This window comes from Chroicocephalus ridibundus, chromosome 3 (assembly GCF_963924245.1).
Source record: "Chroicocephalus ridibundus chromosome 3, bChrRid1.1, whole genome shotgun sequence".
NCBI classification, from domain to species: domain Eukaryota; kingdom Metazoa; phylum Chordata; class Aves; order Charadriiformes; family Laridae; genus Chroicocephalus; species Chroicocephalus ridibundus.
The window spans coordinates 122,447,037-122,473,715 of NC_086286.1; the positions used below are offsets into that span (position 1 = coordinate 122,447,037).

The 26,679-nt window shown below is 51.5% G+C and overlaps 1 protein-coding gene across 3 annotated transcripts in view; it reads left to right on the forward strand.

The window, feature by feature from the left end:
* The window catches only part of TNFRSF21 (TNF receptor superfamily member 21), a 38,399-nt gene extending 25,703 nt beyond the window's left edge, over positions 1-12,696 (forward strand). For 2 of the 3 annotated variants that reach the window (XM_063330608.1, XM_063330607.1), the window contains exons 4-7: positions 17-282; positions 7,572-7,625; positions 10,093-10,312; positions 11,206-12,696. In XM_063330608.1, the coding sequence (XP_063186678.1) occupies positions 17-282; positions 7,572-7,625; positions 10,093-10,312; positions 11,206-11,435 (770 nt within the window). In that variant the 3' untranslated portion in view covers positions 11,436-12,696. The remainder of the gene's footprint in view (positions 1-16; positions 283-7,571; positions 7,626-10,092; positions 10,313-11,205) is intronic. The other variant, XM_063330609.1, reaches the window with a different exon arrangement.
* Positions 12,697-26,679: the final 13,983 nt, after the last annotated feature.

The window sequence follows — 26,679 nt, forward strand, 5'->3', positions numbered from 1 at the left end:
CTCTTTTGCCCCACAGGCATCGACATCCTGAAGCTGGTGGCAGCCCAGGTGGGGAGCCAGTGGAAGGACATCTACCAGTTCCTGTGCAACGCCAGCGAGCGCGAGGTGGCGGCTTTCTCCAACGGCTACGCGGCCGACCACGAGCGCGCCTATGCCGCCCTGCAGCACTGGACCATCCGTGGGCCCGAGGCCAGCCTGGCCCAGCTCATCAGCGCCCTCCGCCAGCACCGCCGCAACGACGTGGTGGAGAAGATCCGAGGCCTGATGGAGGACACCACGCCGGTAACGATGGGTTGGGTTTTGCTCACTCTTGTCTGATGTGCTGCATGTCTTGTCTGGCCATGGTGAGCGTGTGGGTGCATGGGACCCAGCTGTGGTCTTGAGCTTAGCTAAAATAGCCAAGTAGCTGGACTCCGTCTCCCCCTAGAGCTCCTTAGGGGCTTATGTTTAAGCTTTACATTGCTTTTGAGCAAAGCTTCACCAAAGTTTGCTCAAAACCGTGTCAAAGTTTTGACAAACTCGTTGAGTCCCACGTGTTGTGGTGTGCCTGTGTGTTTGAAGGTCGCCAGAAGGACCTAGTACTTGAGTCTTCTTGTTGGGGACATGGAGGGGAAAAAGCATCCCCCTTTAAATTTGCTCTTAAATGTTCTAATTAAATGTCCAGGATTTTGTAAGAAGGACCAAGCATCCTTGAGCACTAAATGTTGTTGTAAAGCAGCGAGCCAATTCCTCCAAGGTGATGACTGGTAGCGTGGGGGTTCCATGCGTGCTGTTCTCCAGAGTTGTTGCCCTTCTTTGGAAGCTCTGGCCTTAAAACAAGCTGTCCTGTCTTTTGGGAGAATATATAAATTGTGGCAGAATATCCTGCAGCAGGGTCTGGACTGGGTGTTTGAGTCGTCAGGAGGTGCCTCAGTGACCTTTGCAGTTTGTTTTGGCCACCCCTGTCTTGCCTGTCAGCGTGCTTTAGGTTTTTTTGGCTCTGATAATTTGGTGGTCTTCTGGAAGTGTTCATAATGGTGATGGATGGGACTTCTTCTGAACGTAGAAGCCAATGGGACAACACATGGATGGAGGTGGGGGCAGTTGAGGGAGGGCTCTTCCCACTAAACCAGTTGGTGAAACATCTCCCATTGACCTTAGCAGTGACCCAGACCCAAAGGGGAACAGGTGGGGGCCTGGAAAGGTGGACCTTTGTCTATAGCAAAGCTTATGGGGCAGAGCATCTCAAACTTCCCCCTGTAAGAGGGACCATGATCCCTTCACCGTGTCACATATCCCGCGCGACTTCATTTAGTGTACTGAACATCTTGGGCCCTCGTAACCATAGCGTGAAATCGCGTGTGTCAGTGTGTTAGCAGGAGTCCTGGGCTTGTGTTTTGGAGGGGCCCCGAGTTGGGTGCATACCAAGCATCGCCCCATGTGTCCTGCCCAAATTCTGGATAGGTTCGCTTTGCCAGCTGCCCGATCGCTCCTGCTCCCATTCGGTTGCTGTTTTCTTTCTTCCAGCTCCTAATAATTAAGCATCATGGAGCTTCTCGTTTCCTACCGTGCTCCAAGATATTATTTTTTTTATATCAAAGATGGAAAAAATGAAATTAAAAGCGTGAGACAAAGCTATGGTTAGGAAAGGGAGAGAGGCAGAGAAAATTGTAATTTTGCCCACGTGAATTACAGTTTCCAGTATATGCAGTGTCCCAGAAGGACACATCATCCTCTTGCTCTCCTGGAGCAGGTAGTAACCTCTGTCCTCCTGGTTACTGCTTTGACTTTGAATAGTACAGCAAAGCACTGGGCTAGGACATCAGATGAAACATGGGGCTTGTTCATCAGCATAACACCTAATTCACAGACGTAGGTTGTGTGGTGCTTTGTGCTCCTGAGCATTGGGCTGTTTTAGCCAAGACTATTGGGCGCTTCTTCTCGAATAGCACAAAAATGCCGGTGGTGGCTTCAAGAACAGGGTTTATTGGGTGACCCATTGGGATGGTGGAGTCCCGACGACAGTAAGCACGAACTGTTTACTTGTGTGTGCCCATAACTCTGAAAATATAGCGAGCGGATGCTCCGGAGGATGAGCAAACACAAATCTCATGGATACTTGTATGCAAGTCTTCTGAACGTCCTGACCAGCTCTCCTGGAGGACATTTCTCTTTGTTTTTTTAAAACAGTGTGTTGTGTTCCCCAGTGTCCAGCAGCACCTGGAGCCTGGTGGTGCCCCGTGGTTTCCTATAAATCGGTAAAATTGTTTTGCTGACCTTTTCAGAAGGTGGCTCAGATGGGTCCGCATGAGAAACCGGGTTTGTTTCAGCAAACGAGGTGTTTTTAAAAATTCACCCGAGCTGTCACATCCTCCTCCACCATGCATCCAATCAGGCTTTTTTCAATGAGGATCCCTTGTGATCAGCCTTAGGTGTTGGCCATTCCCGTGCTGTCCCTCTGCCCCGAAGGTCCCCGGCCAGTCGCTGAATCGGCACGTGGGATGTCGAAGCTGGAAAGCACCCCGGGGCGCAGGCTCAGCGCGGCAGCAGGCTGTGTTTCTGCAAGGTATTACCTGCTGAAACCCGTCTGCCGCCTCTGCCTGGATTAGGTCCCGCACTGTGGATGCGGGCGGTGATGGAGTGGCCCTGGGAGGGATGCAGAAAGCTGTGGGAAGCCACTTGTGCAAGGGGAACCCGAATCCCTGAGCTGCATCGCGGCGGTCCAGACCACGAGCAGCCGGGGGAGACGATTGCTCAACGCCGAGGGCAGGCGTTGAGGTCGTTTTGTTTGGGGTTCTTTTAATCTGCGCTGGTTGGAAAGCCTTTAATTAGAGCTAATCCAGGTTTGGCTCTGGGTGGTTTGTCTGTCCAAACACAGACAAATCGAGGCAGTTTCTCTCCAAATGGAACCGGTTTGATCCGAAGGAGCGGGTCACCCCGTTGGTGGCAGGCGTGGGTGCTGCGCTGCACCTCTCCAGCAACTGTCCCTGCAGAAGCTGTCTTGCAGAAAAAAAAAAACAAAATACCAAACAAACAATAATAAAAAGAGCTTTTTTGTACTGTGGAGGGAGTGAGGACTCTCCTAAGCAATGCAAACACATGTGTCCTCCCTGTGGCTAACGGCATGATGCCCTTGGGGCAACCCAGACCAGCAGCAAGCATCCAACGCATGCCAGGGTGTCCTGGGTGCGGGTGGCTGTGCCATCCGAGATGCCTTTGGCCCTTGCCTGGCATCTCTGGCCGCAAATGGGAGCTCCCCCGTCTCTCTCCCCACGACCCTGTATCATAAGAAAGCACCAACACCCCCAGCTCATAGGTAGAAATTGTGTTATTGGGTGATGCAGCCCTTGGACGGCAAATTGGTACCCTAAACCCAAAGAGCCTCCCTTCACCATCCCATCCCACCCGCTGTCACGTCCTTGTCCCAAACCCTTTATCTGGTGCCTGTCTTCAGCCTGTGAAACTTGCGGAGGCAAAGCTGCTCTCTCCCCCGGTGCCCCAATTCGCCGGCAGCCTTTTGGGCTCCGAAATCTAAATATTTACAACCCACGATAGGAATAGGGGAATTAACGGCAGTGTCTGGGGCGTTACGGTATGTGGCAGGAACGTTTTCCTTCGGGTAGGGAGCAGCTCCGCTGAAGGCTCGCCGGCTTTTTTAGCCACAGGAGATTATGCAGGTTTTGCATCGTGTTGAGTGAATTTAGGTTAAAACGAGATTAGCCCTCTGAATCGCTTTGCTAGGGGTTTTTTTGGTTGGGTGTTTTTTGTTTTTTTGGTTTTGGTTTTTTTTTTGTGGGTGTTTTTTGTTTTTTGGTTTTTTTTTTTTTTTTTTTTTTTGCAGCTGATCTAGCTTCTCCAGCTCAAGGTTTGCAAAATCCTTCCCCGTGCGGGCAGGTTTGCCGGGCAGCATCGTGCGAGCCCGGGCGCTGCTTGGTGAGCGCGGGCACACCCCGAATTAGCGGTGCTGACAACAACAAAAATTGGGGGTGGAGGCGGGGGGGGAAAAGGAGAGATTTTTCACTGCTATTCCAGCAAATTGCAATTCTCCATTTTTGGGGTTAAAACCAGAGAAGCTCAATGAGGTGCAGGCACTGGGTAATGGGGTTTTTTGGGGGCGCATAGCAGCGTTTTGCAGATATCGAGGGTTGTCTGCGCTCGCCCAGGCTGGCCGGGGGCGTTGCTGGCACAGCTGGCCGCGTTGGCTACTGCAAGTGTCCTACTGTGAGCAATGCTTCAAGCTCTTATCTTTATTATTTATGGCTCTGCTGGCCTCGGCTGAAATATTTCAGGGAACGGATGGAGGTGAAGCAAACAGCCTTGCTCAGGCCGCTCAGCAGCGCAGCCTCAGCAAAGCTTAAAAAAACCCAATAAATTAATAAGGGGGATGTTGGAAATGGAGCGGGGAGGGGGGGAGCCGCAGCCCCGAGCCCAACGAGATTTAGGTCTGTGGCTAATTGCCTGCTGCGGATAATCCCGTGAATCAGCAGATATGTCAGGGCTGGGTCTGGTGTGAGGTTAATCTGTGGGGTTTTTGGGGGTCGCCGGAGGAGAAGAGGATGTGAAAGCAGCCCCGTGTCCAGGCACGCAGCTGCGGCAGCCCCTTCTGGCTCCTTTTCTTCCTCTTTTGCAGGTCAAAAGGCGGGGGGGGGTGTCAAGAGCCTAGAGCAGCGTTGCCCAAATCCAGCCCTTGACAGCTCCTGCCCCATCCTCTTCATTTCCTCTTTTGGCAAAGCAGAATTGGGCTGGACCCAGTAATTAGCAATTAGCTTTATGCTGCGTTAACCTCATGCATCGGTGTTGGAGCGAGGGGGGAAGCTGTTGGGTGGATTTCCCAGCCGCGGGGCTGCACTCCAAGGGCTGGGAAGTGCCCGGGCAGCCAGGAAAAAAAAAAAAAAAAAAAAAACAACACAAAACAAAACCAAAATTGCATATAATTTTTCCTTCTGGAGTTGCATCAGGCTTTGAGGCATAAAGCTGTAGGATAAAGTGGCCGGAGCCTCAGGGAAGGGGTAGGGCTGGTTGGATTTTGCTGGGGTGGGCATCACTGTTTTCCTGTAGGTTTGTTCTAAAAAGCATGAGTTGGTTTTCGGCAAACCGAGGTTGGGTTTGAACCAGGCTGGAGACCATGCAATAAACGAAAATGTAATAATTCATAAAGTAATACAAATGTAAATAATATAAACACAAACTTATAAACTTTATAATAGATGCAGTTATATTTGAGGTTTCCCTGCTGTGGTGGCCATGTCTCCTTGGGTGTGTATTTGCAGTTATATTGGGCTCAGGAGCGTGAGGTGAAACTAGAAGATGTCAAGGTCAAAACAAGCCAAACTCAGTACTGGCTTACTCAGCTTGTGGTTGAGTTTGGAAACTCTTCATCATGGCTTCGTCAGCTCTTCACTGTGATTTCAGTTGAAGAAGTGGCTGGGCAAATCCATAGGAAGGAGAAGCCACCGGGAGCTCTCATGGAGACGCCATCTCCTGCTTGAGAAGCACTTGTCCCACAGATGGCCAGGAACCATTGGGAAGAGCTGCTCCCTCCATGAACAGCTGTGTTTTGGTCTCAGTGTCTAAACCCTCTTCAGACCTGGCATTGTCCATTCTGGGTTGTGGTGAGGTTTGACTTAAGTAGCTCTTCTCCAGGGCTGCCTTGTGTTGAGGGACCGTGGCACCACCACAGCAGTGGTGGCCAAGCACTCTTATGAAACCTGGCCAGTGAGGTAATGGGCACAGAAGACATTTGGGCTTTCCACTCCACTGCAGGGTGCTGAGCACCCTCATGCCCTTCCCATTGTGGTGAAGGGGTTGCCTCCTGCTCTGCAGCACCTGCAGACCATCACTGTGTCTCTCTGCCACCTTGGCAAGACCTTGTGGCCCAGCCAGTAGTGTTTCACTTTCCAAGGTCTGGTCTGACCTGAAGGTGGACCCCCAAATGCCATGTGTGCCATGAAGCTGCTCATCCAGATGGATCCTCCCTGTGCCTCTGGGGACCTCATTCTCCCCCTCTACTCTACCTTGGTGAGGCCGCATCTGGAGTACTGTGTCCAGTTCTGGGCTCCCCGGTTCAAGAGGGACAGGGAGCTGCTGGAGACAGTGCAGCAAAGGGCTACCAAGATGATGAGGGGACTGGAACACCTCTCTTATGAAGAAAGGCTGAGGGAGTTGGATCTCTTCAGTCTGGAAAAAAGACAGCTGAGGAGGGACCTTATCTACACTTATCAATACTTAAAGGGTGGGTGTCAGGAGGATGGGGCCAGGCTCTTTTCAGTGGTGCCCAGTGACAGGACAAGAGGTAATGGGCACAAACTTGAGCATAGGAGGTTCCACCTAAACATGAGGAGGAACTTCTTTCCTTTGAGAGTGGCAGAGCCCTGGCACAGGCTGCCCAGAGAGGTGGTGGAGTCTCCGTCTCTGGAGACATTCCAAACCCGCCTGGACGCGTTCCTGTGCGACCTGCTCTGGGTGACCCTGCTCTGGCAGGGGGTTGGACTAGATGATCTCCAGAGATCCCTTCCAACCCCTACCGTTCTGTCATTCTGTGACCATAGCAAGAGCATCTCCCCCTGACACCACCCTGCATCCGCAGCATGCCCCACGTGGGGCTTCCACCCAGCCCACCCTGCTTCACATGCCGGGGTTTCTCCTCCTGCATCCCCTACGGAGCCGTACCAGACCTGGGAATAGGGCTGGTGTCAGCCGGGTGTCATCTTTCAGCAGGGAATCCGGGAAACGGTGGCCTCGGTGCTAAATTTATCCCCGATCCCGAGAGGGCGTGCAGCCACCTTCTCCGGAGGTTGCTCCTCCGACCCCAGCTCCATGCTGGATTTTCCCATGTGGGTTTTTTTTTTTATTATTATTATTTTAAAAAACCAGCAGTAGTTTTGAGTCAGGTTTGTGTTGGGGCAAGAAAACCCGACCCAAGCGCGGCTGCACAAAGCCGGGCTGATGCAGCGGCAAACCTGCCACCGGCTGTTGTTAGTGGCTGGTTGCTGCAGGAGGGGTGACAGGGAAGCGGCGCCCGAGGGAGGGTTTGTGTGGTGCCCACGGCTGCTCCTTCCTAACATCGGCACGGCAGCTGCGGCTTCGCTTTGTCCGAGTTGGGCTTTTTTTTTATTGCGGTTACGGTAAAACGAAGGCAGAAAATGGGACGAACCCGTTCAAACAGAGCTTTTGGGGAGCAGCTGTGGAAAGAAAACAAAGCCCTGCCTGTGTCACCTTCTGCGCCCGTCCCCTTCTGTCCCCTTTTCGTCCTTTTAGGAAGGACCTTCAGATGCCCTCAGCTGCTTGGAGCATCCTCATGGATGCAGTGGGATCCATGAGGATGTCGGCGCTTGAGCCGCAGCCTAAAGGGAGCTTTTAGGATTGATTTTTTTTTTTAACTTTTTTTTTTTTTCGGCATTGCAAACCTCTTGCTGCAGTGCTTAAAAATTTAAAAAAAAAAAAAATTAAAAAAAAAAAATTGGCGTAGTGCCTGGGTACGACTGACGGGTCGCGGGAAGCTGCTGATGCCTCAAAGCGGCAGCGGCGCCTTCGGTTTTCCACGCTCGTCCGTGCGTCTAACAGTCCCCGTCTGTCTGTCTGTCTGTCTGCAGGTGCAAACGCAGCCTCAGTGGCAAGCGCAGGACCCCTGCAACGACGACATAAAGGTGAGAAACGTGACGGCTCTGGAAAGGCAAAAGGCCTTCAGAGGGAGTTGGTTTTAGGATTTTTTTTTTTAATTTTTTTTTTTTTTTACCCCGGCCAGAGCTCGGTTTCACTCGAGCACCGCCGTCCTTAAAAATAGGAACGGCCGAGGTGGTTTCAAGCAAATGAGTCACAGGTCTATGAACAGGGTGTTTTTACACCTATTCCCCAGGCTTCACCTCGCAGCAACCTCTTGCTTTCCCCGGCCTTTCGAAACCCTCATTCCCACTTGCTTTCTTCCCGCGGTTTAAATATTAACACACACCCGAGCATCCTGTTGACTTTGTCTCGTACGCTCGCAGCCGTTCGGCTCTTTGGAAAGCTTTGGGCTCCCGGGACGCCTACAGTCAAATAACCTTGGGTGATTTTTTTTTTTTTTTTCCTTCTTCTTTTTTTCCTAGTGTGCTTTTTCCTAGCAGCTGTTTTAATTAAAACAACCAAATGACTCGCACGCTTCTGGGAAGGGTTTTTCCCCTCTGCTGGGAAGGCAGAGCCGGGGCAGCCGGCTGCTCCTGGGCCGTCGGGCCCCTTTTTGGGAATCAGGAGGTGGGTTTGTGGCTGGATATTAAATAGATGAGTTGCACAGGGGGAAAAAACTAACCCCTAAAGCCTGTTTGTTTGGGGTTGTTTTTTGGTTGTTGTTTTTTTGTTTGTTTGTTTTTTAAAGGGGAAATGGGAGCGTGTTGCAATTTGGGAAGCGGCCAGCTGCTCTTCTGGTCCTTCCCTTGCTTTTCCCCCGTTAATGGCAATAGGCTGATTCTCGTCGATGAGCTGTATTGGAAAGGGAGTTTCAGAGGAGAAGGCAGATTCTTTTAATTAAAAATTAAAGCTGACTTATATTTTTAACGTGCCTATTGCGTAACGTGCTGAGCTAGAACAAATCCTCCCCTGTTTATTTTCAATGGCGGGGCGGGGGGGAAAGGAAAAAAAAAAAAACCTTTTATACTACCAGGAACAGGCTTCAGTGTTAATGTAATGTGAACTAATGGGCGTCTCAGCAGACATGTGATTTGTGGGTGGCAAATTCCTCGACACGGATGAGGAATGCGCGGGCACATCCATGCCGGCGCGGAGGTGGCTCAGCAGCCCCCTGTCCCGCAGCCTTTCATCCAAATTTTGGATTTTAATCCTCTGGGTAGCAGGGAAAAGCGTGTGAGCAGGAGTAGCCTGGTCTTCCCTCTGTAGAAGGAGAAAACAGGGTTGCGAAACGCTGTTGGGAGAGCGGGTTGGGCGCTTGTAAATCTCTGCTTCGGCAGTTCAAGCAGGGATGTGGGGTCTGGGAAAAAGTTAAATATTAGGTGATGCTTAGAACGACCTGCCTGGCGGGGGGGGGACCTGGTGACCTGCGGAGGTGGCCAAGATGCCAGCCAGGGATGCGGGGACGCTGCCGCGAGCCTCTCTTCTCCCTGCGGCGAATGGAAACCAGAAATGCTCTGCTTGAGGGTTTGCAGCCCGAGGGGATGCTGAAGACGGAGGGGGAGGAGGGTGGATGATGTTGGTTGCCGCCGTGCAGGTAGGAAGGAGATGCAAGAAGGAAGACGCAGAGCACGGGCGAGTGAGGAACGGGGTTCATGCCAGCACCCAAACGGTGCCACTTCCCAGCGCAGCGTGTCCCAGCAGCGCGTGCCGCTCCCTGCGTCGTCGGGACCGCGGAGCCAAGCCGCTTGCCCTTGGCTGGCAGCAGGGTTAGCAAGAAGCAAAGGCGCTGGGGGGGGGGATGCTGGGGTCGGCGCCAGCCCCGGCTCGTCCTTCCTGGCCCTGGACTCGGGAGTCAGGTGGGATGAATTGAGAAATCCCATCACGCACTAATGGGGTGTTCACGGAAGCCAGGGGCGAGAGGGGGCAAACAAATTGTTAACTTGAAACGTTAACTGTTTAGCGGGTAACAGGAGCGTGCTGTGGTGGAGATCCCCGAGGGGGGAAGCAGCTCTCGCCCTGCAGCCGTGGCACCAGTTGGAGGTGGGGAGCCAGGCTGTGCCTTGCTTTTAGGAAACGATAGGTGTGGAGGAGGTCTTTGGAGGGGCTTACCTGCTTGGGTATTATCACCCTTAGCCCCCAAGAGTGGTACTTGGGGCTTTAACAACCGAAGAGTGAGAAGGAAAATGAAGCTGAAGTGCTCTGCTGCGGTTGCCTGCGCCATCCAGGTGCTGCGGTTGCTCCTACCAAGAGTGTGGGTTGCATTAATTAACCCTCCTGCCTGTTGAGCGCTGGCGTGCCAAATACCAGCCTGATGTCCACCCTGGGCCACCTCCCGTGCCCGTTCTGGGTCAGCAGGTCCCCTAGGAGGAGGAGGCCACCCGAACGCAGGGACCACTCACCCAGGATGGGCTGGGGTGCGTTGAAAACCGCGGTGAATCCCCATGGGAATGGTTTTGAGTGCGAGCCCGTTACACAGCATCCCCCAAGTTAATTTTCTCTCCCCATCCAAAGGTGGAAGCTGACAGACTGGCGCCGCCGGTGAGCCCCAGCCCGCTCAGCCCCGTGCCCAGCCCCAGCCCCAAGCCCCCCGAGGCCGCCGTCCTCACCGTGGAGCCCTCTCCTTCGGAGAAGAAATGTTTCTTCGTCGACGAAGCAGAGCCCCTCCTGCGGTGCGACTCGACCTCCAGCGGCTCCTCCGCGCTCAGCCGGACGGGCTCTTTTATTACCAAAGGTACTAAAATCACCCTGGGGGGAGCGGGGAGAGCAAAGGGGTGCCACGACATGTCCCCTGCGGTCAGCACAGGTGGCAGAGCTGCCCAACATGGTATCAATAAAGTGAATAACTGTGAAAACTGGTGCTCCATGGGTATATCACATCCTCATTCCAGACCAGACTGTCCTATTAACGAAGACGATACAGATTTGAGAGGAGAAAAACACCTTTAAAGGCTTTTAACTCTTTGAAGTGCTGCTGGAGAGTTCGTAGCATCCCTGGGTGTTGGGGGGCAGTTCTCCTGACTTTTGGCTGTTGCGTTGGCCCTTGGGTGATTGCATAAGATGAAACCAGAAAAATGTCATTTCGAGATTGAATGTAATTTTTGTCCCCACCCTTAGTCCTGCTTGCTGCAGCGTCTGACTTGAGATGTAAATCGCTGTTAGTCACTCACCCTTTTTTTGAAGGGGTTTAATTTACTGCATTTAATTTGCTTCATTTAATCTTCTTCAACTTCTGACGAAGGTGAAACACCGAGCTCAGTCAACCTACCGAATTTATACTTGGGTGCCTAAATGAAGCTGACCCAAAAAAAACAACTCAAAAGAGCAGAATTCGGCTTTTTTGGCTCCCCTTCCTCTTCACTTTTCCGCATTGGCCGTTCAGCATTTATAAATGCTGTGTTTGCTGTAGCAGGACCCTGGCTTAGGTGCCTCAGCAGCGCTGGCTTCTCCGCCTTCTCCCCTCCCCATCTGTCATCACCCTCCACCTTTTCCCTCAGTTCTCCTGGTGGCGTGTCCCTCTCCAGAGGTGGCACCAGGGGATGAACCAACGTCTCCAAGGAGAACCAGCCCTGGTTAGCGGAGGTTTCTTGAGGGGTTTCTTGACCACCTTGTCCTTTCCTCCTACAGAAAAGAAGGACACCGTCCTGCGCCAGGTGCGCTTGGACCCTTGCGACCTGCAGCCCATCTTCGACGACATGCTGCACATCCTTAATCCCGAGGAGCTCCACGTGATAGAGGAGATCCCGCAGGCTGAAGACAAGCTGGACAGGCTATTTGAGATCGCCGGAGTCAAGAGCCAGGAAGCCAGCCAGACCCTCCTGGACTCTGTCTATAGCCACCTTCCCGACTTACTGTAGGCACTGGGTCACCACACACTCTCCGAATATCTGCTAGAGCTAGCTTGGCACTCGTTAAGATGACCGACAATACGCAGGCAGGTTTTGTTGTAGAATATATGGCCAGTATTTTTGTTGAGGTGTCCTCGGTTTCTGGAGGGGGGGCAGTTTGCCAGCGTTGCACCCCTCCACCTTAACTCTATCGCTCAGTCCAAGTCTCTGCACCCTCTGTCCCCTTCCCGAGCCTCTCTTCTTGTTCTCATTCCAATCAGATCAGTCGATGCACTTTAAAAAAAAAAATATAAATAATTAAAAAAAAAAAAAGCAGTTAACGAACTAAAAGACCACGAATCTGGTGTAATTTAACACATCGGGGATTGCTCTGTAACCCACTTCTTCTGTCAAAGCTGTCGCTCGGAGTGACCGTCTCCCACCACCTCCTTTCGCCTCGGAGCAGTAAATGGCAAAAACACGCAAAAAAAAAAAAAGCCCCAATCGTTGCTGGTTACTGTCTTTTAACGCAGCTGAGCTTCCCACCTGAGCTGACTTTATTATTATTTTTTTTTTAACGTACTATTGTATAGCTCATATCCACCGCTGAGATTTTACTAGCACGGTTATTTATTGTATGGTTTTCACCCGGACAACGCGTCGCGCTCCTATAAGCTAAAGCAGAAGCGCTTTAACCGCAAAGAGAAGGGTCAGTCCCACCAGCCTTCGAGGCGATGAGAAGGTCCTTTACCTTCGGTCGAATGTAAGGAGTTATTTTTGCCTTGCCACTTGCGGGAACGGCGGGGGCCCCGAAGGGAGCCGGTGCTGGACGTGGGGAGGCAAAGGCGGCCGCCGGTGGTCCTGCTCTCCTCGTGGTGTAAGACTTAAACCAAGCTACGCTTTTACACTCGTGTCTCTTGTTTTGGTTTTTTTTTTTTTTTTATATACAGACATGGCCGATAGGTTCTCCAAAGACCTTACCTGGTCTTAATAGTCTCTTCAAATCACACTTCACTTTTTATTAAGGAAACAAACAAACAAACAAAAAAAGGGGTGGGAGGGGGTGGGGGTGGGAAAAAAGCTGCATCGTAAGAAGTCTGTCTGATTATACTTGCAACTACTATGCTCCCGTAACGAACAGTCTGTACTATGCTCAATTTGAAGAAATCATGAGGGTGGCATGTGCTGCCCCGTGGGAAAGGGTGGGAGTAGGGGAAGAGGGGGGAATGAATTGAAAAATTGCCTTCCAGTGTACTAATTTATTAATAAATACTAGGTGTTTGTTACTTGACATGATCTGTGTTAACCTCCTTAACAGCTGCCTCCACACGGGGACAGCTGGCTCGGAGCAAGGGCTGCGCAGGGTGGCTGTGGGGGGTAAAGGGGGAGATTTTGGGGTTTAGGGGTGGTGACGGGGTTGTCTCCTATAGTTTTGAGGCCAAAATGTGATTGCTTTCTGTTGACAAAGCAATCAGGACAAGAGGTAACGGGCACAAACTTGAACATAGGGAGTTCCACCTAAACAAGAGGAGGAACTTCTTTCCTTTGAGGGTGGCAGAGCCCTGGCACAGGCTGCCCAGAGAGGTGGTGGAGTCTCCGTCTCTGGAGACATTCCAAACCTGCCCGGATGCGTTCCTGTGCCACCTGCTCTGGGTGACCCTGCTCTGGCAGGGGGTTGGACGGGATGATCTCCAGAGGTCCCTTCCAACCCTACCGTTCTGTGTGACGGTGCTGCCCTGAGTCCCCGGCGGCGCTGCCGGAGCTCTCTGCAGCCGGGGGTGGGCGGGGGGGGCGATGCTTCCCCGCGGGGCAGGTCGCCGCGCTGAGCCGGGGTGGGGGACGTGTGTTAATCCCCGTAGCGGTGAGCGGATCGGATGGCTGCTGGGGCTTCCAGGGTTGGTTTTCACGCGCTCTGAGAGGCTGTGCAGGCATTTTCTTGAGGGGGCTGAAATATTACTTTTGCAGGATGCAGCTGCTGTGCTGAGTCACTCCTGAGCGAAGGTCTTGCAGTCGCAGCGTTTCTCTTGCCCTGTTACATTACTGATGTCCTTAAAATCTCCGCTTCCAAATAACTCATCCCTTGTTATTCTGTCTATGAATGGAAACTTTAATGGGACAAAATGCTTCTGGTTTATAACGCTGTCATTTTGTATACTTAGCTCTGGAGTGTTTTCCATTAACTGTACTGTGTTTTCTTTCTGGCTGGCGCTGAAAATTGCTGTTACGGGACTATACATAGGTACAGGATTAAAACTTTTCAACACATGGACAGATAAAATACAGCGCAAAATAGCAAGAGCCGTTACCGGGGGCGCTGGGTTTTCCCTCGCTGGCAATGGAGCATTGAGCCCTGGGTGGCTGCAGCGTGCCTTCAGAGCATCACGAAGAAGTAGTGAGCGTGGCTCGCGTGCCTGGCATAGACCAGGTTGCTAAATGCAATATTTGGAGCTGGAGCCCAGGACCACCCTGTTGGCCAGTGGGTGGTTTGTTGTCTCTGTGTTGGGAGGGGTGGTGGTTGCTGTCGATCAGCTCGGGCGGGAGCTGGCGAGCGGAGGGAAGGTGTGCCATCCTGAGCTCGATCGATAGCTTAAGGCAAGCGCAAACCGCCGGCTTTAAATCATCTTTAAGCGGGTCCTCGGAGTGAGTCTGGCTGGGAAACTGGGGATTTGTCCTTTTCTGATGGTCCAGGCGTTCCCAGCCAAACCCAGGTGTTGTAAAAGCTGGAACCATCCCGACACCCTCCCAGGGCACCGCCGGACCCGTCCCGCAGCTCCGCTTCCCATCGTGGCACCCACTTATGTTTTCTGATGGGGTTTGAAGGTAAAGCAGAAAACCAAATGGGTCCTGGAAAGAGGATTTAACAGCCAGATGAGGAAACACCGCGAAGTGGGCATGTCGTGGGGGTTCCTTGGCCGGGAGATGCCGAGGAGACACGAGGAAGCTGTAGAAGTGGAGGCGGGTGGGTCCCTGGGGCCGTTCGGACACATTTTACTCATCTTGGTGGCAGGTCATGGGACAGGCCAGGATTTGGGCAACCCTTGGCTCCTCCATGTGTGCTGTGCATGCTTCCAGCATCGCTCGCTCCTTTGCGCCTGGATGTCGGTCTTGTCCCCGGCTCCATCCCTGCCTATTTCCTAGCCGTGACCTCTAAGCAGCCCTTTGCTGCGTGCATGTTTGTGTGTGTGCAATATGTTTATTTATTGCATATATTCAATATATATACAAATTCTATGTATTAATATATGCTACATAAATATTTTGTATATTTCATGTTCTTCATCTATTTTAAATTAATTTTATTATGTATTTATATATGCACATAATACATACATAATTATTCTGTGTATCTGGGGGCGTGCAGGGGAAATGTCTGAGAGCAGCTGAGCCACGGGGTATTTCCTGGCCGTGTGGGAGGTGTGAGGAGCCGCAAGCCCAGCGCTCCCACCCTTCCTCTGAGCCAGCTCTCTTACACCTTAAGAAAATAAACCAGGCATAGATGGGTTCGTGGCCTGGAGGCATAACTCCAGGGGGAGGAGGGGTTGTCCTTGTCCTCATACGTGATTTATTTGAGGCTTTGGGGGCAATGCACAAATCTTGCACGCTGCAACGGGGACTCTTCATCAGGGCGTGTAGCGATAGGACGAGGCCTAACACTGTTAAACTGAAAGAGGGGAGATTTAGATTAGATATTAGGAAGAAATTTTTCACTATGAGGGTGGCGAGGCGCTGGAACAGGTTGCCCAGGGAGGTTGTGGCTGCCCCATCCCTGGAGGTGTTCAAGGCCAGGCTGGATGGGGCTTTGAGCAGCCTGGTCTGGTGGGAGGTGTCCCTGCCCGTGGGAGGCGTCCCTGCCCATGGGAGGAGGGTTGGAACGAGATGGTCTTTAAGGTCCTTTCCAATCTAAACCATTCTGAGATTTTTACGAACACCGGTTGTGTGCAACTCGAATGGATGAAGTTTTTTGGCTAAATGGGTTTAACAAGGCAAAGCTGTGCATATAAAGACTTTGATACGTACAAAAATGCATTTTGCATTTTATGCAAAACATGCATGAAAAAAAGTACTCTCAGGTCTGCGTCGTAGGTGGGAGGTGCAGGTTTGAAGCGTGTGGCTTGGCTTTGCCCCCTGCCCGGCCTTGCTCACTCAGTCACAGAATCATAGAACGTGTTGGGCTGGAAGGGACCTCTAAAGTCCATCTAGTCCAACCCCCCTGCAGTCAGCAGGGACATCTTCAACTAGATCAGGTTGCTCAGAGCCTCATCCAGCCTGGCCTTGAATGTCTCCAGGGATGGGGCCTCCACCACCTCTCTGGGCAACCTGGGCCAGTGTCTCACCACCCTCAGTGTAAAGACCTTCTTCCTAATGTCTAATCTAAACCCACCCTGCTCCAGTTTAAAACCATTGCCCCTCGTCCTATCGCTACATGCCCTTGCAAACAGCCCCTCCCCAGCTTTCCTGTAGGCCCCCTTCAGGGACTGGAAGGGGCTCTAAGGTCTCCTCAGAGCCTTCTCTTCTCCAGGCTGAACAACCCCAACTCTCTCAGCCTGTCTTCAAAGGAGAGGTGCTCCAGCCCTTGGATAATCTTCGTGGCCCTCCGCCGGACCGGCTCCAACAGGTCCATGTCCTTCTTGTGCTGAGGGCTCCAGAGCTGGACATAGTCATGCTGTTTCTCCTTGTGTACTGTCCTCCAGCTGGAGACAGCTGGGAGGAGGGGGATTTGGGTGCTGGGGTGGCCGTCTTGGTCGGCAGAGCCTGCTAAACCTAGAGGGGACAGAAAGCAAGAGGAGAGTGCAGCCGTGCTCTCCTCCTCTGCCTGCTGTGGGCATCTTGTGGGCATCAAAATTTCTTATGTCAATCACACAAAGCATCACTGCTCCACTCCTGCTTGCTGCGGGCTTGGACACGAGGCATGAAAATTGCGTCTCCCCCCAAGGTCACAGTGTTTGCTGGGACAAAACCCTCCAGAGATGCCTCTAGCGTGGCCTGGCCTCCTCAGGACTGGATGGCTCTGCTGTTCCAGGGTCTTCTAATTCCTCCAGTGCAAATGAGGTTCAGGATTTTTATTTTTTTTATTATTCTCTTTCCTTTCTTTTCCCCATGAATTGCAGGTGCTCCCTCCAGAAGGACAAAGCGTCCGGTGCACTTCCCTCCTACCCCAGCCCAATTGGAGTTTATCCTGAGGGGGAATTAATGGCAACCCTCCGGCTTGGCTGCTCAAATTCCCGGTTGGAAAAGCACCCGGGGTCTCGTGGGAGGTTTTTCAGCCCTCCGGCTCCTTTTACGTCAGGTAATTGCTGGTGAATTGCAACACGGTCTGCGTGTAGGAGGAATCGCCTGTGCGGCCTTTGTGTGAGTAACCTGCGGGGAGGTGGGTGGCGATGCCGCCCAAGGGTGCCCCGCGGGCTCGGCGTGGGATGCGGGGCTTATTTGAGGGGGTCCGTCTGGAGCCAAGCCCTGCGGTGTGTGGGAGGGAGGCAGGTCGGCACAGGGATGGCTGACACCGAAACCCTCCTCCATCATTGCCTGGCCGTGAGCTCTAAGTCACGAAGGCTTTGCGGTTGGGTTGGCTTCTCTTGGGCTTTGCTCCTGCGAGTACGGCGGCGGGGAAGTTTCCAGAGCAACTGGGTAGGAAATGGGAAGATGGAGGAGAAGTAAGAGGCGCCGTCGCTTCTGTGTTCATCGAGAACATGCCGAGTGGTGGCACCCCCTGACGCGTTTATCAAACCAGCCTTCGGGGCACGGCTGCTGCTTCACCCTGTGAGCATTTATGAGGTTTACAGTTCCTCCCGCTGTAATTTAACTTTGCCTTCCAGCTTCCCTCCCTTTCTCAAGCATTTTCTTAACCAATATAATCCAGAAAAAGGGAAACACCCCCCCCTCTCAAAATGAAACCAGAAGCATCTGAATAACATTGTTGATGAAGATGCTGACCAGCAGCTCCAGCAGGGACTTTGTGGGGTTTCCTAAACTCGCACCAACCTTTTTGTGGATTTAGGTGCCGTTACAGCCGGGCAAGGTTCTCCTCTGTTCTTTAGGTGCCTAAAATCCTCTGAAGTCACTTAGGCGATGTTAGAGATGTTCCTCTCTGCTTCTCATATTTGCTTTGGCTGCGTGATTAACCCATAACGGTGATCTAATTCCAAATCAGAAGGTAGCCTTTCCTCTGATATTTTTTGGGAGGAAAAATATTGATAAGTTTATAAAATGTTGCAACCCTGCAAGTTTTCTTTTTTCTTTAATTTCTTTTTAATTTTTCTTTATTCCTTTTTTGTTTTTTTTTTTCTTCATGTTTTCCTGATGCTGAAGAAGGAAATCTCTTGCTTGGGGCATGACTGAAATCATAACAATGATTAATAATCATAATGATGATTAATAATCCCCACGTTAACTCACAGCGGGTGACTTACAGACACAAATGCACAAATTGCAGCACTTTCCCTTTGGGTTTTTCTTCCCTGGATGCGCATGAGTCCCTAATTTGGGGATCTCACTCTGGGAATGGCTGGGAGAGGTGTGGAGGTGGAGAAGATCTCTAGGTTTGACCCTTTTTAGTCCTAACATTGGGAGTAAGCTGCCCTGCACAGGCAGGAGCTCCGTGATCAGCAGCAGCAGGTCTTGGTGGGGAGCTGAGCCAGGAAGGGCTCCTGCCCAATTTTTTGTATAAAAATCAGGTGGTTAGACCACGGGGAAGGGTGGGGGAGATGTACATTTAGGTCCTCCTTAGCCCAAGGGGAATGACTCAATAACATCCAGGCCAGGCATCCTCTTGTTTTCCTCTGGCAATCTTCTACCCTTGCAGGTCCATGGATCCAGCTTCAGAGTCAGGAGGGGAAAACGCCCTTTTTATTGTTGGAAATGTCACTCTTTGGCTCACCTCATCCTTAACCTCAAAGCACCTTGTGTCCAAGATGAAAGACTTTATGTTTCACTGCAAAAATCAGGCATGTTGTCTTGGTTTCTTCCCTTCCTCTTCAATAGCAGGTTTGGAGGGGGTTGAGGTTGTTCATCAGGAGCTTGGGGTCTTTATTAAACTGTACGGAGGCCCTAAGTTGAAACAGGAGAGATTCCAGGTGGGTATAAGAAGAAACTTTTCCACCCTGAGGTCAGTGGAGCAGGTCAAACAGAGAAGTTGTGACCAGATAAAGCCATGAGCAACCTGGTCTGACCGCAGAGCTGGCTCTGCCTGAGCAGGAGGTTGGGCTGGAGACCCATGAGGTCCTTTTCAATCCCAGTTATCTATGGGCCTGAAAGTTACAGTGGAAAGTGATGAAGTTGGTTTTGTTTGTTGGTTTGTTTGAAATGTTTATTATTTAAAATTGTTTGACTATTGAATGTTACTACGAGAGAGCAGAAAGCATTTGCACCTTCCTCAAAGACAGCTTTCTCTGGGTTCCTACCTACCTACCAGCTTGGACATCAGCAGTGAGCTTGTGCTTCACTCTGTGATGGATGTTTATCAAGAGTGCTCTGCTAAATATCAGGAACGTATTTCGATGGGCCCCCAATAGTGCAAAAGGTGCAACCCAAACCCAGTAGCTGCCTTGGGCTTTGCCCAGCACCGTCCAGATCCTCTGGGCAGCAAAATGGCTCCACACCTTGGGCAGACCACTGGCACGTGAGATTTGTGCCCTGCACAATAAAAGCAATTTCCAATTAAACAGTTAAGAGGATTTAGGAAGAGATGAGCAGCTGTATCTGAGAAGAGTGTTTCTGGAAGGCATTTTCTGAAGTGGTAGTTTCACAACACAGTGACTTGGATGGCAAAACCATCCAAAGGGCCTCCTGTTCCTGGCTGTACCACTCCACCTCCATGGTGTGGTTCACCTCCACGGTGCCAGGCCAAGCTGTGTGGATGCCACAGGACAGCCCAGACTAGTCCATGGAGCTGCAGAAGGAATGAGAAGCAGTGGTGAAGCTGGTGTCAATCCATAAATCTCTGAGGTCAAGGTATGGTGAACCAGTATAAATAACCAGGAGAATAACTCCACAGGATTTCAAAATGTTCCAATGGTCTACTTTAGGATCATTGGATAATTTAGAGCCATAAAATTAACTTAAGCTGGGAGGGACCTTTTAAAATCACCTTGTCCAGCCCTCTTTTCAATGCGGGGACGGCTTCAAAATTGAACCTGCTCTCAGACCAAGACCAGGTTGCTCAGGGATGTGTTCAGTTGAGTTTTGAGCACCTCCAGAAATGGAGACCCCATATCTTCTCTGGGCAACCATCCACAGAAAAGGTAGAATTTTCCATTTTTCCCCCCCATTTTTGCTACGGGAGAACTAGGAGGTTTATGTATCACTTCACATGAAATGGTCTCAGGGAAGGGTCCCCTGCATGAAACTCCATGTTTTGGAGTGGTCCTGGGCACAGCCTGGGCTTCCCAGCAATTCCCAAGCACAATGCTGGAGCTCGCTCTGGCCACAGATCCCTGCCAACAGCAGCCTGGATGTGACCACCCTGTCTTTGATGACTAAGAGGGTCAAATGGTATGGACGTTGCCAAACCATGCCAGCTGGCCTTAGTTGGACCCCGTGGAGCACCTTTCTGCCACCTCACGCAGGCTGTTAGACGCAGATTTGTGGAGATACCCAGTACGCATACACTGAAAGTTTGCTCTGCCTCCCGCTCCGCCCCTCTCCCAGCTGGAGGACCCAGCCCAGCCTTCCCTCTTGCACCAGTTCTCGCTTCCATCGCACCTTCGGCTGAACCAGTTTAACACACTGAAACTGCAGATCGCGGCCTCCTTTCTCGCTGGGGTGGTTGGGAGCAGAGGGACCCAGGGGGGATGATGGGGGATCTTCCTTCTTTTGGCAGCTGTGGGTATTTCTGGCAGCTCACGGTTGTTGCACGTACCCCAAAGCCCTTGAGCTTGCTGGGGCCAGGACAAGGCACTCATATATCTTTGTGCTCCTGCTGCCCCATTTCTGCTCCCAGCCCTGCAGGGACCTCTTGGCTGTTACACCAGCTTCACCTGTCTGCTCCCTTCCCAGTACAGATGAGAATAACCTCTCTTTAATTTAATTTGAAGGGAATGAGTTACTCTGCGAGCATGCTGGTCTCAAAATACATTTCTGGGTGCAGGAGCTTTTGCCAGGACCTGTCAGGCTCGGCAGGAAAGCAGGGCTGTGGGCAGGACAGTCATCTGCCTGGCCTGGTTTCTGGCAGCTCAGATCTTTCCAGGCTAATACTTGGCAAGAATTAGATTGATTAAATCATCGGTCTTCCAGGATGCTTCGATCGGCTGATGGGTGCTTCTCGTGGTAGCTGCTGCTTCTCTTTTACTGATAATATTAATTTATTGTGAGAATAGCTCGTGAGTTGTCTTACAGTTCTCCCAGTGAGCAGAGCTCTGGCTGCTGCACAGCTTAGGCTGGCAGCTTTATTGTTATTTTACAGGTGGGGAAACTTGAAGGATGGAGATGAAACTCCCCATCAGCAAACCGATAAAATCAGGGTGAAATTCAGAAAAAAGTCTTGCCCCTTTGGACCCCACACCACCCTCCATCAAGGTTTGAAGCCCCAGCAAGCAGGGAGGGTTGGAGACAGTGTTCCCAAACCATGCTCTCCATTAATTATATTTGCCTGTTAAAATAGTTTTTGAGCTGGAAATAAATCTGTGGCTGTGCTGTCTCCCCGGTTAGACCGTCCGCCTTCCTCTTGCCCCACCTCACCGTATGCAGCTGGGAGGAAGGGCCGGCTCTGGAGCTGAGCCAACGAGCCTGTCCTCCGTCCTCTGTCCCTCTTCCCCCAGAGAAAACCACTCGTTCCTGCCTTTTGCCCCAGCCCGTCCTGTCTCCCCGGAGCAGGGATGCTCCTTCTCTCTGCCCCATGCAGGGGCACGGCGTGGCGGTGATGTGCCCGTATGGCTGTCGATGGAAGAAAGGCGTGAAATCGGTGAGAAGACCTCTTGGCTTTACAAGTGAAGGGATTCCATGTGGCGTGGGGATTCAGAGCTGGAAATCACAGCTGGCCACAAGCTCCCTCAAGGGAGGGAAAAGAATCAAAGCCGTCGAAATGCAACGTCGCAAACAAAGATTTCAGCTGAGCATTAACAATCTTTTTCCTCCTTTTGGTTTTTTTCCTCCTTTTCTTCCTTCCCCAAGGACCTCCTCCCCTGCATCTGGCCATCATTTCTGCAGCGGGAGGATGCAGGAGCAGGGACAGGCAGTGACGGGAAGAGGCTGGCCTGGCTCTCTGCCCGCCCCGGGATGGGGGGCACCTCCAAACCACCCTGCAGGGAGGGAAGTGGGTGCCCTCAACCCCCTGAATGGGCCCTGAGAGCTGGCTGTCAGCCTGCGAGTTGGCCTGGGCCAAAATTTGGCTTGGGGACCTCTTGAAAAATTCAACAGCCTGGACAATAAAGATGAATTAACCAGCCCAGATGCAGTCAGACCACCTAAAGGAGGTGTCAGGACACGGCATCAACCCTTTTGCCCACCCCTGCTGTTGCCATCTTATAAAATTTCCTTTTTTAAAATGCCATTTAATCTTGAAAACAGCTTTCCTTTTTTTTTTTTTTCCCCTCACCTCTGCTTTTTTCTGCTCTAATAGCTGGGAAGTTTCCTCTAATTAAATGTATCCATGGACAGATAATCCGGTTTTGCTCTTGTGTCAATATGGCCCTTTAGCTAAATTAAATATTTTCCCTGCCTGATGTTTATCCTTCCCTGTCCGCCCCTTGGCTCCCTCCTGGAGGCGTCTGAAGACCGTGATCTGAAGACTTTTAAAATATATCCTAGGTTGGGCTGTGGTTTCAGATTAATACATTCCCTGATGGCTGGGATAAAAAAAAAAGAAAAAAAACTAAACCAGAACACAGTTCTGCTGTAATCATTCAAGTTTGAATGGAGTTTGTGGTGAGTGAAGGGCTTTTTTTCTCTGTCTGTTGCTTTGCAGAATGAAAAACAACAAGAAACGAAGGAAGATCTCTCTACAACTACCTGAAAGGAGCTTGTGGTGAGGGGGGGGTCGGTCTCTTCTCCCACGGAACAGGCGATAGGACGAGAGGAAACGGCCTCAGGTTGCGCCAGGGGAGGTTTAGATTGGATATTAGGAAAAACTTCTTCACCAACAGGGTTATCAAGCGTTGGAACAGGCTGCCCAGGGAAGTGGTGGAGTCACCATCCCCGGAGGTATTTAAAAGACGGGCAGACATAGTGCTTAGAGATATGGTTTAGTGATGGTTTTTGTCAGAGTTAGGTTGATGGTTGGACTTGATGATCTGAAAGGTCCCTCCCAACCCAGGCGATTCTATGATTCTATGATCCCATTGTCTCTCTTTTCTTTATTCTGGACTCAGGAAGTCAGCTTTTCTCAGGGTTTTGACTCATCCCTGGTCATTTAAGGGGTTCCCATCCTCAAGCATCTGCTCTCCCTCTCTGGATGCTTTCACCCCTGTAGCAGAGGTGGGAAGAAGGAGACAGGCATCTCCCCGACTTGCCACAGCTAAACCCAGCAGAAACCACAAGCCAGAGCCCCCTTTCCTTGGGTGAGTGAGTCTCTCCTTCCCTGTCGGACCCCATCCAGCTCAGCCCAGCTGCAGTGTGGGAAATCAGGGCTGAGGCCGGCACTGCTGCTGCTCCGGAGCTCAGAGTCATCCTCGGTACCTCCAATGCATGGAGACAGGCACGCGCCACCAGCACACGTCGCTAATGAAAGGTGAGATAACATCCACCTCTGCACTAACCTTGGGGATCTTCCTGCAGCTTCCCTTCAGATTTCCTCCTCACTTTTGCCTGGCTTGGGGCAATGGGTGGCAATTTAAGAAGTTAAGTATTTGTTGAGTGGCCGCCCCTGTTTTGGGGCTGCACTCATGCTCATCTGGAGCCCCACATTTCTGCATGACATGGTGGGTCTTCCTCCTTGCAGCTCTTTGACATTTGATGAGCTTGGTTCCTGGCTTCTCCCCTCTCCCCTCCCATTGTGGACATCCAAGGGAGGGTTCTTGCTGCGGGGAAACCCTGGTTACTGTAATTCTTCACAGTCTTGTTTATTCCTTGTATCCTTGAGATAGTGAGTAAACTCAACAGGACCAGGGCCAGCTAGTACGGTGTGACACCAGCCAAAACATTAACTCTTACCCTCTTGCATGGGATGACTCCATCCAAATTTCCCCCAGGGACAAGGTGATATCCCTGTCTCATTACCCCAAGCAGACCTTTGGGAGGGTGTGAGCTCTCCAAAAGCATACCAGGGATGGTCCTCACACTGGTGGCATTTGGAGCCAGGCTCTGGCGATGCTCAGTTTGTGAAATCAGGAGCCTTCACCATGCCCCTGCATTTGCTTACGCTTTCACTTCACTTCCATCAACCGCCTTGTCTGGACTAATTCAGCTTTCCACTCCTCTAACTTTCCCTGATTGTGATAAATAATTTATGCAACAGGCTGAGTCAGGATTTGTTGCCTGGGATAAAGCGCACAGGCTTCTGCAAAACATGCCTTGGTCTTGCTGTTCGCCTAGAAATAGGGCCACTAATATAATAAACACGTAATAGTCCTGGCTCTTCTCCCTTCTACGGTGACATAAATTGGAGGTGACACTCGCTCGGTAACTGCAGCTTCTTAGTTGCGCCATGAGCATGCGGGATGAAGTGTCAAAGAGACAAACCTAAGAGGTTTTCTGGATCTGGCAGGGAAATAAAAGCTGATCCAGCAGGGACCAAATCCTGGCAGGTCACCGGCAGATGTAATCTTTGAACTCATGAGCACGGGCACGTGCTGTGGAAGAAGCTCAGTGTGCCCCTAGGGTACCTGAGCAATTCCATACTGTGGGGGAAAAAAAAACTGTTTTGATGGGAAAAATAAAAGTAACCTGGTTTTCTGCACTTCATAATGAATTTTCCCTTCTTCGTCACTGTCCTTTCCCACTCCCTCTGTTTTGCTCCGCTTTCCCCTGCTCTGTGTCCTACAGCTGCATCCCTGGAGGACCTCAGTGGGGAAGGATGTTGGGGTGGGAAGGGCTGGTGAGGGGGGCTGTTTTCCTGCATCCACCCCCGAGGTGATGCACTCCTGTACATGATCCTGTGGACAAATAATGCCAACAGTGCTTTGCTGACATGGGTGGCCATGTGGGGCTCAGTCTGAGCCTGACAACCAGAGCCACAGGTGCTCCGGCCCATTCGAGACCCCTCTGGAGGAACCAAACTAGAACGGGATGCCAGATTTTAAATGAGCACACACGCATCTGTGGAAGAGTGATACAGCATCTGGCTTGCATCCTAAAATAGCATTCAGTTTCCCTAATTTTGGCACACTTGACCCAATGTACAAGAGCCACGGTGGACTTGACCCTCCAGTTTCAAGTCTGGGTCTTCGAAGAGGTGAAAATGCTTCTCCTGAGGGCAGAAAACCTTTCCTTTGGGGTTAATGCTTCTAATGCTGCCCTGGCACTTGGTGCTGCCCTGGGGCTGGGGGTGGGTCCCCAGGCCAGGTCCCAGCTCCCTTGTCAAGTGCCACCCACTGGGGTCTCCATACGAAGCCCACAGGACCATGTTTCAAACTCTACGAGTGTTTCCCCAATCAGACTAATTTGGTACTCGCTGTAAAAATCCAGCGCTGCCGTTACAGGGCAAACCTGCGCTCAGTGGGGATGGACGGACCTGGGGAAACTGCATGATGGACGAGCCACCCGAAATAACCCCCGGGTTGTCTGGCGTCCCAGCAGCTCCTGGAAAAGGATCTGCGAGATTAACACTGCGGCATCAACACACGCTGACGCGGCACTGCTAATTATAGAGCCACGGCTCAAGCAAGCGCCGCACAATTAGCATTTCTTAGACGAGGATGCAAAGAGGCGTGAGTGCTGCTTGGTGGCCCAAAACCTCCTCCAGGCTGAAGGTGACAGCAGGATGCCCACCAAGAGCTGCCCCACCATGGTGATAGTCCCATGGTGAGCGGCACGGATTTACACCCCGCGGCTCCGGGGGTGATTTGAGGGCTCAGAGTCCAGCCTTTAATATTGGAGCAATAAATTGCACGTGGTTTTTAGAGGAAGGCCAGATGCTCCCCACTGCTCACTGAAGCAGGAGGGAGGGAAGTGGCCAGAGCGTGATATTAAGGCTTGCAGTGCCCGTCCTCTGCGTCATTCGTTCGCATCGTTCCCCGAGGCTCTGTTAAAAAGAACAAGGTGTAATTTTCAGCGCTGAAATGCCAGCGTCTTACCACCGCCCATCTCTAAATGTACGGCCATTTCCTTCCAGAGGAGACATTTTTCTGAGCATAAAAAAGAAATGTGTATTTTTTTCCAGAGTAAGCAGTGATTTTCCTGTGCTTGCTGGTTTTTTGGAGCATTTGACAAGCCGACATTACCACATTAAAATCCTATTTAACATAATCCTTACTTCAGCGCCCCATAGAACACCCCCATCCTCAAGCTCTGGGAAACCCCCATGTAAAGCACCCAAAATTCCTCATTAAAGGCCAGGAACGGTCCCTATGCCCCAACACACGATGCCCAACACTGCTATGATCTAGGCAGCAAATCCAGGCTGGAGTTTGAGGAGATTAAGTGACCCTTTTTAGCAGGGCTTGTTGCGCTAGGACAAGCGGTAATGGTCTTAAACTAAAGGAGAGTAGATTCAGGCTAGATATCAGGAAGAAATTTTTTACAATGAGGGTGGTGAAACACTGGCCCAAGTTGCCCAGAGAGGTGGTAGATGCCCTATCCCAGGAAACATTCCAGGTCAGGTTGGACGGGGCTCTGAGCGACCCGATCTAGTTGAAGATGTCCCTGCTCATTGCAGAGGGGTTGGACTAGATGACCTTTAAAGGTCCCTTCCAACCCAAACTATTCTATAATTCTGTGATTTCTGATCAAAGGTTTGAGCAAGACTTGCAGGACCTCCTTGTGGGATGTAGGTGCTTAAGTCCCATGCCAAGGACCTGCACCTGCTGTCAGCTGGGGAGATGGTGCAGGAGAAGCACCATCAAGCACCATGTGCCTCTCCTGGGACACGTGGTGCTTTGGAGGTCACCCATCCCCATTGCCGCAGCGAGCAGGCTCTCTGCTGGTCCCCATCTTGCAGACCTGGTCCCCACGGGGTTTTGCTGGGGGTTTCGGATGAGCTCAATGCCCAGCACATCTCTGCATCGCATCCCACACCTGCGCGTTTTTCCACTGCTTCCACCCTGGTGGCTCACAGCAGCGCCGGAGCTGGTTAATCAGTTCAGCTGAAAAGTTTGATATTTAACTCGTTTCCGTGGCCAGGCGGAGGCGGGAGACGTGACCCAACGAGGTCTCGCCCTATTTCAGCCGGGAAAATCACGTCCTGTTC